General features: G+C 48.8%; 1 protein-coding gene and 1 long non-coding RNA gene across 4 annotated transcripts in view; one reads left to right on the forward strand and one right to left on the reverse strand.

The window, feature by feature from the left end:
• LOC126489863 (uncharacterized) overlaps nucleotides 1–12,010 on the forward strand; it is a 15,399-nt gene extending 3,389 nt beyond the window's left edge. Inside the window, exons 2-3 of the long non-coding RNA XR_007589031.1 lie at nucleotides 2,978–3,117; nucleotides 10,961–12,010. This is a non-coding gene — a long non-coding RNA (uncharacterized lncRNA). The remainder of the gene's footprint in view (nucleotides 1–2,977; nucleotides 3,118–10,960) is intronic.
• LOC126489860 (oncomodulin) lies at nucleotides 2,122–9,801 on the reverse strand. Of its 3 annotated transcripts, none has more exons than XM_050124432.1 (4): nucleotides 8,558–9,244; nucleotides 7,392–7,524; nucleotides 6,801–6,910; nucleotides 2,122–3,012 (listed from the first exon to the last, which is right to left on the reverse strand). In XM_050124432.1, the coding sequence occupies exons 1-4, from the start codon at nucleotides 8,691–8,693 to the stop codon at nucleotides 2,987–2,989; spliced, it is 405 nt and encodes a 134-aa protein (XP_049980389.1). In that variant the 5' UTR covers nucleotides 8,694–9,244; the 3' UTR covers nucleotides 2,122–2,986. The 3 variants fall into 3 exon arrangements, with proteins under 3 accessions (XP_049980389.1, XP_049980390.1, XP_049980388.1); XM_050124433.1 differs by lacking the exon at nucleotides 2,122–3,012 and adding an exon at nucleotides 9,305–9,801 and having other exon boundaries at nucleotides 6,357–6,910; nucleotides 8,558–8,625; XM_050124431.1 differs by lacking the exon at nucleotides 2,122–3,012 and having other exon boundaries at nucleotides 6,357–6,910.
• Nucleotides 12,011–12,852: the final 842 nt, after the last annotated feature.

The following is a 12,852-nucleotide window of genomic DNA, read 5'->3' on the forward strand; positions in this document are numbered from 1 at the left end:
GCATTGTGTGCTATAATCTCACCACTGAGGAGCCAGAGACGGACAGGCGGGCTTGCTGGTTAGCCTCACCTTATCAGCCCAGTCCAAGTGCAGAAAATAAGGGGGAGAGAGATTGCAGATTGCGTAAGATATCTGACATTGATTCCTGGCTTACACACACATGTGCATTGCACTCTTATGTATACATTCATACACCATGCACACACCACACACAAACACCACACACCCACACGTATACATCACACACACACCACACATACACCACACATATACACACCACACATACATATACACAACACTCCACATACACCCCCACACCACATACACACACACACACACCACAACCCCCCCCCACACCACATACACCCACACACAAACACCACACACATACCACACCCCCCACATACACCACACACCCACATACCCACACATGTACATCACACACATACCACACACATACATGCTACACACACCACACACACATACACCACACACCCGCACATATACATCACACACACATACACATACCACACCCACATACACCACACACCCGCACATATACATCACACACACCCATATATGCCACACATACACACCACACACACACATAGACATGCATACATACCACACACACGCCACATACACACCACACCATACACACACCACACACACACCACACACACCACACACACACACACCACACACCCCGCATACAAGCCCCCAACACACACACAATATGAGTTAGACAAGTCCCTAGGAAAATACTCCGGCACTCACGGGTGTCCTCAGCTTTCAGAGTCACCCAGAGAACAGCTTTAAGTGCCTATTGGAAAGCAGCCTAAGGAGAAATTCCTGGCTTGAGACTCCCCAACCCTGTAACAGGGCCCTTGAGGCTTATGGTGTGGCCTCTTATGAGCCAGGAAAATAGTGGCTGAGAAGGGGGTAGGGGTTCATGCTAGGACAAACCAATCTGAACGCTTGTTTCTCTGGGAGGAAAAAGCCAAGCCAACTTCCATCCAAATGCTGTGTTGAGCTGTAACGGCAAGCACTCTAACTAAGCTTTATACCCCAGTCCAGCTGTTCTGCCTTCTCTCGCTTGCTTGTATTTAAATCTCTCTTATAGCAATCTCTGTAGCACCAATAATAAAAACCCAGAGACAGATATTGGGATTCAAGCTGAAGATCAGAAAAGCAAAGCAGCCAGCCACGGGCCCCTTACCTCTACCTCAGACCGAAATGGGCGATCCTGCCTCCAGGAATCCTCAGGCTGAGCCTGAGACCTCTCATCTTCTATTCCTCTCTAGTGCTGGGATTAAAGGGGTGCACTACCACCACGGCCTGTATGGCTGACTAGTGGGGCTGTTTTGCATTCTGATCTTCAGGCAAGCTTTATTTATTAAAACACAAATACTATACCACCATAAATCCTATACCCGCCAGCAGAAAACAAAAGTGTAAGAGTGGTTTTTAAATTAACATTGATTTATTGCTGGGGAGGGGCCCTGTGCAGAGGTCAGAGGAGAACTCTCAGGGGTCTTCTTTCTCCTTGCACCGTGTGTGTCCTGCAGATTGAACTCGGGTCATCAGGCTTGATAGCAAGTGTCTTTACCGGCTGAGGAAAGATGTGGCCCTAGCTGGTCTCCAACTCCATGTACAGCCAGTGCTGGTCTTGAACTCCTGATCCTACTGGTTCCATCTCCTGAGCACTGGGATTACAGACGCCCCACTGTGTCTGGCTCCCGTAAGAGTGTGGCTTTATGCTGGCTAAAATGTCTCCGGAAAATACTAACTTCAGAGTTAGCTGGATGGCTGAGAATAAATTCCCAGCAGGACAGGAATATTTATTTGCAACACTTCTATGTTTTTGAAACCAAATTCCAGGGCTGTGCGTTGGTGCGTGCTTTTAATCCCAGCACGGACTGGTGGACCTCTGAGTTCAAGGCCAGATCTCTGAGCTGGCTCCAGGACTGCTAGGGCTACGCTAAGAAACACAGTCTCAAAACAAACAAAAACAAACAAACAAACAAAACCAATTCGCCTGTCCCCTAATGTACAATCCAGAGTTTGAGGGCACCTGAAATCTTTGGAAAAACCCTTGGTCCCTGCTTGCTTTTGTCCCACTACCTTTCTGGAGGAAAAAAAAGGGAAAACAAGAACAAAACCACTCATTGTACCTGGATATGGTGGTGCACATCTTTAATCCCTTTTACCTCTGAGGAAGTAGAGGCAGGTGGGTCTTTGTAAATTAAGGCCAGCATGGTCTCTCATAGGGAGCTCCAGGCCAGCCAGGGCTACATTTTGAAATCCTATCACAAAGTAAAACAAAACAGAAACCTCTCGTGGTTAGTATTTTCAGCTTGACAGGATCTAGAATCACCAAGGAAACAAACCTCTGGACACATCTGTGAGGAATTATCTAGGTTAGGTTAATTAAATAAAGTGAGAAGATCCACCATAAATGTGGGTGGTCCCATCCCCTGGACCGGGGTCCCAGACCAAAGGAAAAGGAGAAGGTGAGGTGGGCACTGGCGTTCATCCCTTCCTGCTTCCGGACCAAAGAGGCGATGTGACCAGCTGCCTCCTTGTCCAGCCACCATGATGGACTGTCCCTTCCAACTGCGAGCCACAGTAAGTCCGTCCTTCCTGGAGTCGCGTTTGTCAGACATTTTGTCACAGCACAGAGACAAGCGACTATACACCCACACATCAGCCAATGACGAGAACTGATTTTATTGGGTGATTTTTTTCAAAGGCATTGCCTGCCAGGGGAGCTTACAGAAGTCATCAGGGCCTACCCACCACCAGCAAAGAATAAAGAGCCACAGACCATTGCATTTCCTCAAGCAAGGAGCACATTGCAGAAGCGCTTGGGGGAGGGGGACTCAGGACATTAGTTCAGGATAGGTTGGGGAGCTCCCTGGTCCCGGGGCTTTGGAGACCTTCTGGCAGAATGCCCCTTCCACTCTTTCCTCCACAGACTTGGGCTTTAAGAATGCACCATTTCCTGGAATTCTAGAAAGGAAGAGGAGAGAACAGACTCAGTGTTTGGCAGGGAAACAAATTCTCGGAGAAGCACGGTCCAATTCAGGACAAGCCTGGAAGACACCGTGAGCACCGGTAAGAATGGGAGTCTGCAACATCCCATCCCGCCTTCTGCGTTCCTTTTTAGGTAGCGTCTCCCTGGGCAGCTCCAGCTGGTCTTAAATTGACTAGCCTCCTGCCTCAGTCTCTGAAGTGCTGATGTTGTCAGTGCTTGCTGAGTGTCTAGTTTGCTGCACATAATTTTCTGAGACAGTGTCTAATGTAGACTACTGAGCTCAAGCTTTCGGTAGAGCCAAGGATAATCTTGAACCACATATCTACTTATTCCTCGGCTTCCACATTGCAGGTGTGGGGTTGCAAGCCTGTGCAGCAACATGCACTGTTTTCTCGGCATAGTCTATATGTGTGCATGTACGCATATATGTGCCAGTGTGTGGGATGTGTATGTGTGCATGTGTGGGTGCACATGTATAGACATGGGTGGAAGCCAACGGCTGACTTCAGGAGCCCTCCTCAATTCCTCAGTTGCTTCCCACCATATGTATTGAGGTAGGGCCTCTCGCGTGAACCCAGAACTTACTGATCCATCTAATCTAGCTTGCCAAGGACCCAGGGATCTCTGTGTCCCCGCTTCTCAAGTGAGGCCTCATTTACATGGGTCCTGGGAATCCGAACTTTGGTCCTTATACTTGCATGGCGGATGCTTTAGGTCTGCTGACCCATCACCCCAGCCCCGTGCATAATTGTATTTAACAAATAAAGCTACATCTATGGCCCCTGGGGTTAGAGCTCAACTCACCCATCTTTCTCCAGCAATGAAGGAATGTGTAGTGACATTTCATTTGTATTTTAATAAATAAAGCTTGCCTGAGGATCAGAAAAGTAAAACAGCCAGCCACTGGCTTTTACCTCGACCTCAGTCCGAAATGGCGATCCTGCCTCCAGGAATCTCAGAATGAGACTGTGTGTGAGAGAGCTGTCTCCTCCTGTCTTATATTTCTCTCTACTGCTGGGATTAAAGGCATGCATCACTACCTCCTGGTTTCTATGGCAAACTAGTGTGGCTACTGGGACTAAGGATGTGTGTCACCACTGCCTGGTCTGTAAGGCTGACCAGTGTGGCTGTTTTACTTTTCTGATCCTTAGGCAAGCTTTATTTATTAAAATACAAATGAAATATCACTACATTTACGAATTTGGTATAATTGTTCACTGTAAACATGTGGTGTGTTGTCTCATTCATCTCAGATAAACCCGGGAGGTAGACATAGTATTCAACACACTAGAACTTTAAACAGATTTTCCTCCACTGAGCCCTGCTTAGCCTCCTCCAAAGTTTATATTAGTAGAAGATGAGTTGATCATCTTTTCTGTGAGAGATAATGGTGTGTGTGTGTGTCTGTCTGTCTGTCTGTCTGTCTTTGTCTGTGTGTGTATGTCTGTCTGTGTCTGGGTATGTGTGTGTGTGTCTGTGTGTGTACGTCTGTCTGTGTCTGTGTATGTGTGTGTGTCTGTGTCTGTGTGTGTGTCTGTGTGTGTGTCTATGTGTGTCTGTCTGTGTGTCTGTGTCTGTCTGTGTCTGTGTGTATATGTGTGTGTCTGTGTCTGTCTGTGTGTATGTATGTGTGTGTGTCTTGTGTGGTATGTATAGCTGTGAGCCCACAGAGGCCAGAGGAGGGTGGCAGGTGTCCTGCACTATCTCTATCCACCTACTTCCCTTGAGGCAGGTCTCTCACTGAGCCTGAAGTGAACTCAAAGACAGCAAGCTGCAGTGGTCCCCCTATTTCCACTACAGACAGCACTAGGGTTACAGGTCTGTTTGTGGCCATGCCTAGCTTTCTACATGGGCGTTGAGATCTGATCTCAGGTCCTCATGCCTGTGCAGGAGGCCTTCTTACCCACCTGGCATCTCTCAAGCCCTGACACTAATACACTGTGGCTGGTGCACAGTGAAAGTGAAACTGCTCAGAATCTTTCAGGGTTGTGGCATTTTGGAAATTAGCATTTTAAATTTGAGAAAAGGTCTTACTTCCCTAATCAAGGCTAGCCCAGGATTCAGGATCTAGCCTAGCCTCACACTCTACAGCTTGCCAAACGCTGCTATTATGCAATGTGCCACCAAGCCGGGCTTCCTGCTGCTGTCTAAATGCATCAAGCTTCCTTTGTCTGAGCTGTTTTATTGAGGACCCACAAAAGCTGCGTGAACTCGTGTGGTGAATTATGATAACATATTTCAATAAGGATCAAGGGCGGGCATGTGACATATGCCTCCGAAGTACAGAACCAGGGAGGTGGTGGCAGGAGAATCAGGAAGTCAAAGTCAGCTCCAGCTACAGATGAAGTTCAAGGCCAGCTAGGGCTGTACACGAGACCCTGCCCCAGACAGACAAATGTACGTCAGCAATTTCAGTGTCGCTAATAGCTAATAAGTGCCTCAGCCAGGATGCCCCTGACCTGCCTCTGAGTCATCGCCTAAACAATGTAAGCAGCTTGATAAAATCAAGCAGAAACAATCTTATGACATTTGAATCTAGGCTCTGCATGTAGGTGATGTCATGAATAGTAGTTGGCTTATTTGTCCTTTATTGCTTCTGGTGGTGCTGGTGCTGGTGCTGGTGGTGGTGGTGGTGGTGGTCATGGTGGTGGTGGTGGTGGTGGTGGTGTGTGTGTGTGTGTGTGTGTGTGTGTGTGTGTGTGAAGTGCCCATGCATATGTGTGTACATGTAGAGGCCAGAAGTTAACATCACCATTGCCCTCAGTTGCTCTTCCCCCATATTTTTCGAGACAGGGTCTCTCACAGAGACCTAGGCTGACTAATTTGGGTGGGCTGGGTGGTGAGTAGGCCCCCAGGATCTGCCTGTCTCTGTGCTTCCCCTTCACCAGCAGCTGTTATCACAGGTGCATGCCATGGTGCCCAGCTTTCAACACGGCTGATGATGCGGATCTGAACTCGGGTCCTAGCCCTTGTGCAGCTAACACTGTTGACTGCACCTCTGTTTAATACATGCACTGGTAGTCAGTGAACTGCCTTTGTTTAAACCCTGGCAGGCATCTCTTGCATTATTTTCAGGCTGGGCTAACGCACCTTGCAAAATAGTTTGGAAGGCCAGTGGTCAGCTAGCCTCTTCATCAGGGGAACCATTTTCTCTAAGTTCAAGTGACTATTATAATTCATAGTTTATGTTTTATATCATGTAACACAGAAGTGTGTGTGTGTGTGTGTGTTGAAACAGAGTCGTACTCTGTAACCCTGGCTGGCCTTGAGCTCCCTGTGTAGCCCAGGCTGGCTTCAAACTCACTGAAATCCTCCCACCTCCGCCTCTACAGTGCTGGGATTACTGATGTCAGTGCTTGCCTTCCAGAATTATGTGTGCACATGTGGAGGTCAGAAGACAACTTTTGGAAGCTGGTTCTCTCCTCCCACCATGGAGGTGCCAGGGATTGAATTCGGGTCGCCAGACTTGGCAGCAAGAGACATTTTTCACTGAGCCATCTCAGCATCCCTATCCCAGAATCTGGGCACTGGGGGGAGGGTAGTGCTGGGGACCAAATTCAGACATGCTAAGCACGTGCCAAACCCGGGAACTATATCCCCAGTGATACCACAAGTTTATGAACAGTTGGCATGCTTGCTCAATCCCATTCTGCAGACGAGAAGACTGAATTCATCAGAAGTCAGGAAAGGGGTTTATCCCAGCAGCCCCCTTGGGTACCTCCTCTGCCGAAGTGTCTTACACTGCACGCAGGCGCAGACCTACCGTCGGCCCCAATCTTCCCATCTCCATCATTGTCCGCTGCAGCCATCAAGGACTTGGTCTCTGACTCAGTCAGCTCTCTTGCGTCACTCTGGAACTTCTGGAGGAAAAACCTACAGAACCCCCCGCCCCCCCAAAAGGCTGGTGGCGAGTTCCTGAAAGACTGGTGCTCTCTGCTCCTCCCTCCCTCCCTCTTCCCCCTCCTCCCTTTCCTCCCTGTCCCCTTCCCCTTCCTTTGCCCTCTCTTCCTTCCTTCGAGTCCCTGTGTCTGACAGCCACAAACATCAGACAAAGCAAGGGTGGCAGAGTATTTTCCTTTGCCATAGAAACCAACGCCAGCTGTCTATTTTTAAGAGCTTTGCTAAGTTCCATTTGCCATAGGAAATCCCTTGAACTAATCACCCTTTGTATCTCATCTCCAGCGCTACATTTAGTGCCCCATGTGGGTAAAAGCGTGACCAATTTACACTCTTTATGAAATGCAGACAAATATCCAATGCCAGCGCTGGCCATGGAGGAAGTGGTGAGCACACAGGGGGTACCTTGCACCCGAGCCCCATCCAGCCATGTTGAATCACTCAGTACCCAGCTTACTTGAGCTCATCTTCGTCCAAGTATCCACTCTGGTCATTGTCTATGAACCGGAAGACATCCTTCACTTGGCTGGCAGACATCTTAGAGAGGCCTGATGTCTGGAAGAACTTTTGTGGTTCGAAAGTGTCTGGGTCTAAAGAACAGAGAGGTTATCCTGACTCTAGGTGGCTCCCATTCTGTATTTGTGCCTGGGAGGCAGAAGCATAGGCTATTAAAGCTCGAGCTACCTGGATGCTTGACTTTCCCTAAACTCAGAGAGCCAAGACTAGGTGGTCTGTGATGTCACCTTGTCCCCCTGCCCCAGGTTGCCCTCTCCACTTGGTTTTGCCCACCTCCCCTGACTGCTCTGTGCCTTCCCCTATCTCTCCTCACCCAGCAAACTGCACACAAGTCCACAGTACCACGGCTGTGGTTAGTGGAAAACAGTGGATTCAAACAGGTTCTAGAGAATAAATACATTGACTTACTCTTGTTTGTTTGTGGCTAGCCTGGAACCCACTATATAGCTCAGGCTGACCCTTAGTATTGAGCTATAACCCCATCCTTTCTACTGAGGTTTTTTTTTTCCAGTACTGCAAATTGAACTCAGGACTTTGTGCTTGTGAAGCAAGCACTCTACCACTGAGCTGCAATCCAGTCCCCCGCTGACTTTTCTCCCCCTCCTTTGTAAACACCTTTCCTCTTATGTAAACATAGCCCATGCTATGGTCTCAAACATGCTCAGGTCTCAAAATTCCTATCCTGTTAGTGGTCTGACCTGCAGCAGTTCCCCTGACGGATTCAGCAACTCTCTCAGCAAAGGTCACATTTTAATCCTTGCTGCGTCGCTGGAGGTGGGAATCCATGCCTGCCTCATGTCTCCCTTCAACTCTATTATGGCTTTTGCTTGTTTGACTGTTTTTGAGACAAGGATTCATGTAGTCCAGGCTGTGTAGCCAGGAATGATCTCGAACTCCTGATCCTCCTGCTCCATTTCCCTAGTGTGAGGAAGGCGGGTGTATATGCTGGGATGGAACCCAGGTCTCTGTGCACGCCAGGCGGGCACCCTAGCCCAGTGTGTTTATTCTGGGACGAGCTGTCACTCGTAGTCCAGGCTCCACTGAACTTGTTCTCCTGCTCTGGCCCCCAGAGTGCCACTACGCCCTGCTCCTCCAGTCCCCCTTCACCTTGGCATTCCTGCAGGGCCGCTGCAATGTCGTCAGCACTGAGCACATCCGTGATGCTCATGTTCCACCTGGCCACACAGAACAAATGAGATGTGAGCAGGGGTGACGGGGAGACGGGCAGGGGAAGAACGCACATTCTCAGTGTCTCACCCAACACTGTGTGTTTTCAGAATCTTAAAATATGATGAGCACCTGTTAAGTGATGGGACAGAATACCAAGCCAAACCCAGACACAGAAAATACCCCCGGCGCTCTTGTCTCCATGGTTTCTCCTGAATTCATTCCAAAACTGAAGTGTGAGGGGAATCAAAAGACCAAGCTGAGCTTGATGTGCACGCCTGTGACCCCAGTACTCAGGAGGCAGGAGGATCAAGAGTTCAAGGGCATCCTTGGCTATGTAATGATCTCCAACCCAGTCTGAGCTGCACAGCCCAGGCTTTAAGGAATCTAAAACCAAATAAAAGTTATTTTCTTAAGGCCCAATCTTCTCGTAAAGATTGTGCTTACCTCATCAGCCAGCATAAGCAGTTACGAGACATTTAAACAATTCACCATGTCATAAACACAACAGCTTGGTCACACATCAGCCAGAGAATTGCAACACTGCAGACCCCCGTGAAAGACTAGCCCGTGCCGCAGACAGGCCTCCCGTGTGACAGGCAAGTTCCTGAGTGGAAAATCTACACATCTAATACAGCGCATGTAGGGAAGGAGACCCGGGGACTGGTAGGCCCACCGGCTACTCACCAATTTAGATTTAAAGTCAAGGGGGGAAGAGTTGTAGAACAAGCGACAAACAAACCCGATGGGTCTCCTCTGCCTTTTATAGGATTGAAACTGTGATCGTTACAACCTCTTAGATTTCATGTTCAAGGATCAAATGTGTGTGGCTCGAGTGTCTTTACCTTAGTAATGAAACCGTGCTCACTCCCTCTCTCTCTTTTCTATTTATAGAAAGGTGGGGAGGAACAGCCAATTCAAAGAAAAAAAAAAACTCAACAAGCATTAACTAAGGTTTCTGTTCTGCAAACGAAGCTAGCTGGTGAAGTGTGGAAAAGATACTGGAGACCTGCCGGGGTGGGCACTCTGTGAACTGAAGACTCCCCAGATGTTAGCAGCTGCTGTTTGGGAATGTCTGTCTTCAGTGATGTGTGCAGATGTGTGAGGTTGACATTAGTCTAGGTGGAAAACCTCAAAAGTCAGTATCATCAAAGGCTTGGTTACATAATTCTCTCTCTCTCTCTCCCTCTCTCCCTCTCTCCCTCCCTCCCTTCTCTTTCTTCTTTTGTTTTTTTTTGTTTGTTTTTTGTTTGTTTTTCCAGACAGGATTTCTCTGTGTATCCCTGGCTGTCCTGGAACAGACCAGGCTGGCCTTGTCACAGCGATCCACCCACCTCTGTGTGCTGGGATTACAGGTGTGCGCCACCACTGTCCAGCACATAATTTACCCAACATCATCTTGATTTGGACATTGCCCTGCTGGATCTGAAACCACACATGACACAAAATGTGCCCGTTTTAACTTTTGTTGTGTGACACAGTCATCTGTTCCAGGCCGATCACACACTCACACGCACCTAAGAATAACGTCGAACTTCTGAGCCTCTTGCCTCCACCTCCAGAGCGGAGGCTGGGATTCTAGTGTATCCCATCGTGCCAAGCTGAGGATGGATCCCGGGCCTCCTGCCTGCTAGGCAATGCTCCACCAGCTGAGGCCCGTTCCAGACCCAACAGTTTTCCTTTTTGAAATGATATTTTCTGTGTTGTCCCAGGAAGGATGGCCATCCCGCGGATCATGGCTTCAGTTTCTTAACTCTGTGTGTGTGTGTCTGAGGGGGAGGAGAAAATACACGTGTATTTGCATGTTTGATGTTTGTGTGTGCACACACGTGTGTGCAGACAGAGGTCAATGTCCAGTATCTGTCTCAATTGCCCTCCACTTCATTTTTTGGTAGTCTCTCAGTGAACCTAGCGCCCTAGAACTTACAGCCAGACAACTCCCAGGAATCCTTGTGACCCCACCTTCCCAGTGGGGGGGCGGGGCTTAGAAGTGTGCCACCACACCCAACTTTTGATGTAGGTTCTTGTCCTCATAGGTGGGTCCTCACGCTTGTGCAGCCAGGGCGTCACCCCCGAGCCATCTCCCCAAGCCCCCTCACTTCTTTGAAGTGTGCACACAGGACATTCGAGCCAGCTGTGTGCGCTGTGCACTAAAATTAAATAACTTGCATTCCGAAGTTCTATTTTTGTTGAACTTTAAGCCCTCCTGCCTCAGCCTTCTGAGTAGCTGCAATTACAGGCTTGCACCACCAAACCCGCCTCAAAGTTTCCTTCTTCTTAAATGCTGGATTCAAATGGACTTGTCTGTCTTAATATATTTATTTATTTTTATTGTGTACATAGGGCATTTGCCTGCATGTGTAACGGTGCCCCGGAAGAGAGCATTGAATTCCCAGGAACTGAAGTTATAGACAGTCAAGAACCACTATGTGGGTACTGGGAACAGAACCCAGTTCCTCTACAAAAGAAACCAGTGCTCTTATCCACTAAGCCATCTCTCCAGGTCTCCTTTTGGATTTTTGCCTGTAATCTTAGCACAGGGGCTGGTACCACCAAACCCTGCTAAAGGTGTGGCCCAGGCTGGCCTCTTCAACATCTGACTACCACTGTGTGCTGCCGGGGTCAGCAAATTTCCTGACAGAAAATGAAGATAATGACTGGACACTGTGGTGCACACCTGTGATCCTAAATGAGTGTGCATTGTCTGACACGGATACAGCCATGGCAAGGACCAGTGCCTCGGTGCCTCATCCCATGGGAGTGGCAGAGCCTTCCCCGGGAGACTCAGGGATGGCAGAGCCTTCCCCAGGTGAGGCTCAGGGATGGCAGAGCCTTCCCCAGGTGAGGCGAGGGATGGCAGAGCCTTCCTCAGGAGACTCAGAGATGGCAGAGCCTTCCCTGGGTGAGGCGAGGGATGGCAGAGCCTTCCCCAGGTGAGGCTCAGGGACGGCAGAGTCTTTCCCCAGTGAAGCTAGGGATGACAGAGCCTTCCTCTGCTCTGAGTGCAAATGTTGACAGTGTGTGCAGACGATGCCCGACAGACCTTTCTCCTCTGGAAAATGCCCCACAGTGCTTTCTCCCCTGGGATATTTATAGACTAGAGACTGCTCCCCTACAGAGATGGTCCCTACCCGATGAGCCTTTGTTCAGCTGTAAACAATAACTCTGCCTCTCTGTTTATCTGTATGTAATAACCCCACCTCCCTGTTTCTCTGTATGTAATAACCCCGCCTCCCTGTTTATCTGTATGTAATAACCCGCCTCCCTGTTTATCTCTATGTAATAACCCCTCCCTATTCAACAGTTTATAATAAACATACTAACTACTGGTGTGCGGAGGCTTCTCCATCCAAAAGCCTGGACCATGCAATCCCAGCTCTTCTGTGTCCATGTGTCTGTCATTTCCTCATTCCCTAGTCGCCTCTGGTCGGGGATCCAGGACCCAAGCTATGCAAAGATGAGGCTCATTGTGGCAAAAGTTAGGGAAACTATCAGTGACCATCAAGTCCTGTCTTTTTGGGCCTGACTGTTACAAAGGTTCCTGTTTGCTGTCCCAAACTGTTTGCTAGAAATAGAAACAGTGCTGGGAGAAGGGATGGGGACAGGTGGATGCTGGCTGGGGGATTGCTGGCCAGTCAATGTAGCTAAACAGGCAAAATTTGGGTTCACCGAGGCCTCTGAATTGTCTGGCCTCTGCATGCACAGACAAGGATACACACACACACACACACACACACACACACGTGTGTGCGCACACACTCATGCATGCATACATAGGGAGAAGGAGAGAGAGAGAGAGAGAGATGCATTCTTGTAATCCCAGCACTAGGGAAGTAGGACAGGAAGATCCCGGGCTCATTGGCCAATCAGTGAGTTCCAAAGTGAGAGTACTATAAAGTGAAAAGTGATTGAGGTGGGGTGGAGTGGGGCAGGGCTTTAATCCCAGCATTTGGGAGGCAGAGGAACATTGGTCTCAGTGAGTTCCAGGCCAGCCGGAGATACAAAGTGGGACCCTGTCTCATCTCAAGGGGGAAAAGTGATTGAGGCAGACACCAACATCAGCCTCTAGCTTCCATAGGCATACACACACACAAACACACACACACATACACACATGTCATTGATTCAGCTTGACAAAGTTAGTCCATAACAACCAACTCATTCCTAGCAACATGTTTCTTAGTTTCTTTTCCCGTTGCTATGAAAAGATACCCTAGCATATTGCTCACACAAGA

This window comes from Alexandromys fortis, unplaced genomic scaffold (assembly GCF_014885135.2).
Source record: "Alexandromys fortis isolate MF-2015 unplaced genomic scaffold, M_Fortis_MF-2015_v1.1 scaffold_227, whole genome shotgun sequence".
NCBI classification, from domain to species: Eukaryota; Metazoa; Chordata; class Mammalia; order Rodentia; family Cricetidae; genus Alexandromys; species Alexandromys fortis.

Coding starts and splice junctions, on each gene's coding strand:
- LOC126489860 (XM_050124431.1), bottom strand. CDS start 8,693: ATGTGCGTTCTTCCCCTGCCCGTCTCCCCGTCACCCCTGCTCACATCT. Junction 7,525..8,557: donor GGCCCTGCAGGAATGCCAAG/GTGAAGGGGGAC, acceptor TCTGTTCTTTAG/ACCCAGACACTTTCGAACCA. Junction 6,911..7,391: donor TTGGACGAAGATGAGCTCAA/GTAAGCTGGGTA, acceptor GGGGTTCTGTAG/GTTTTTCCTCCAGAAGTTCC.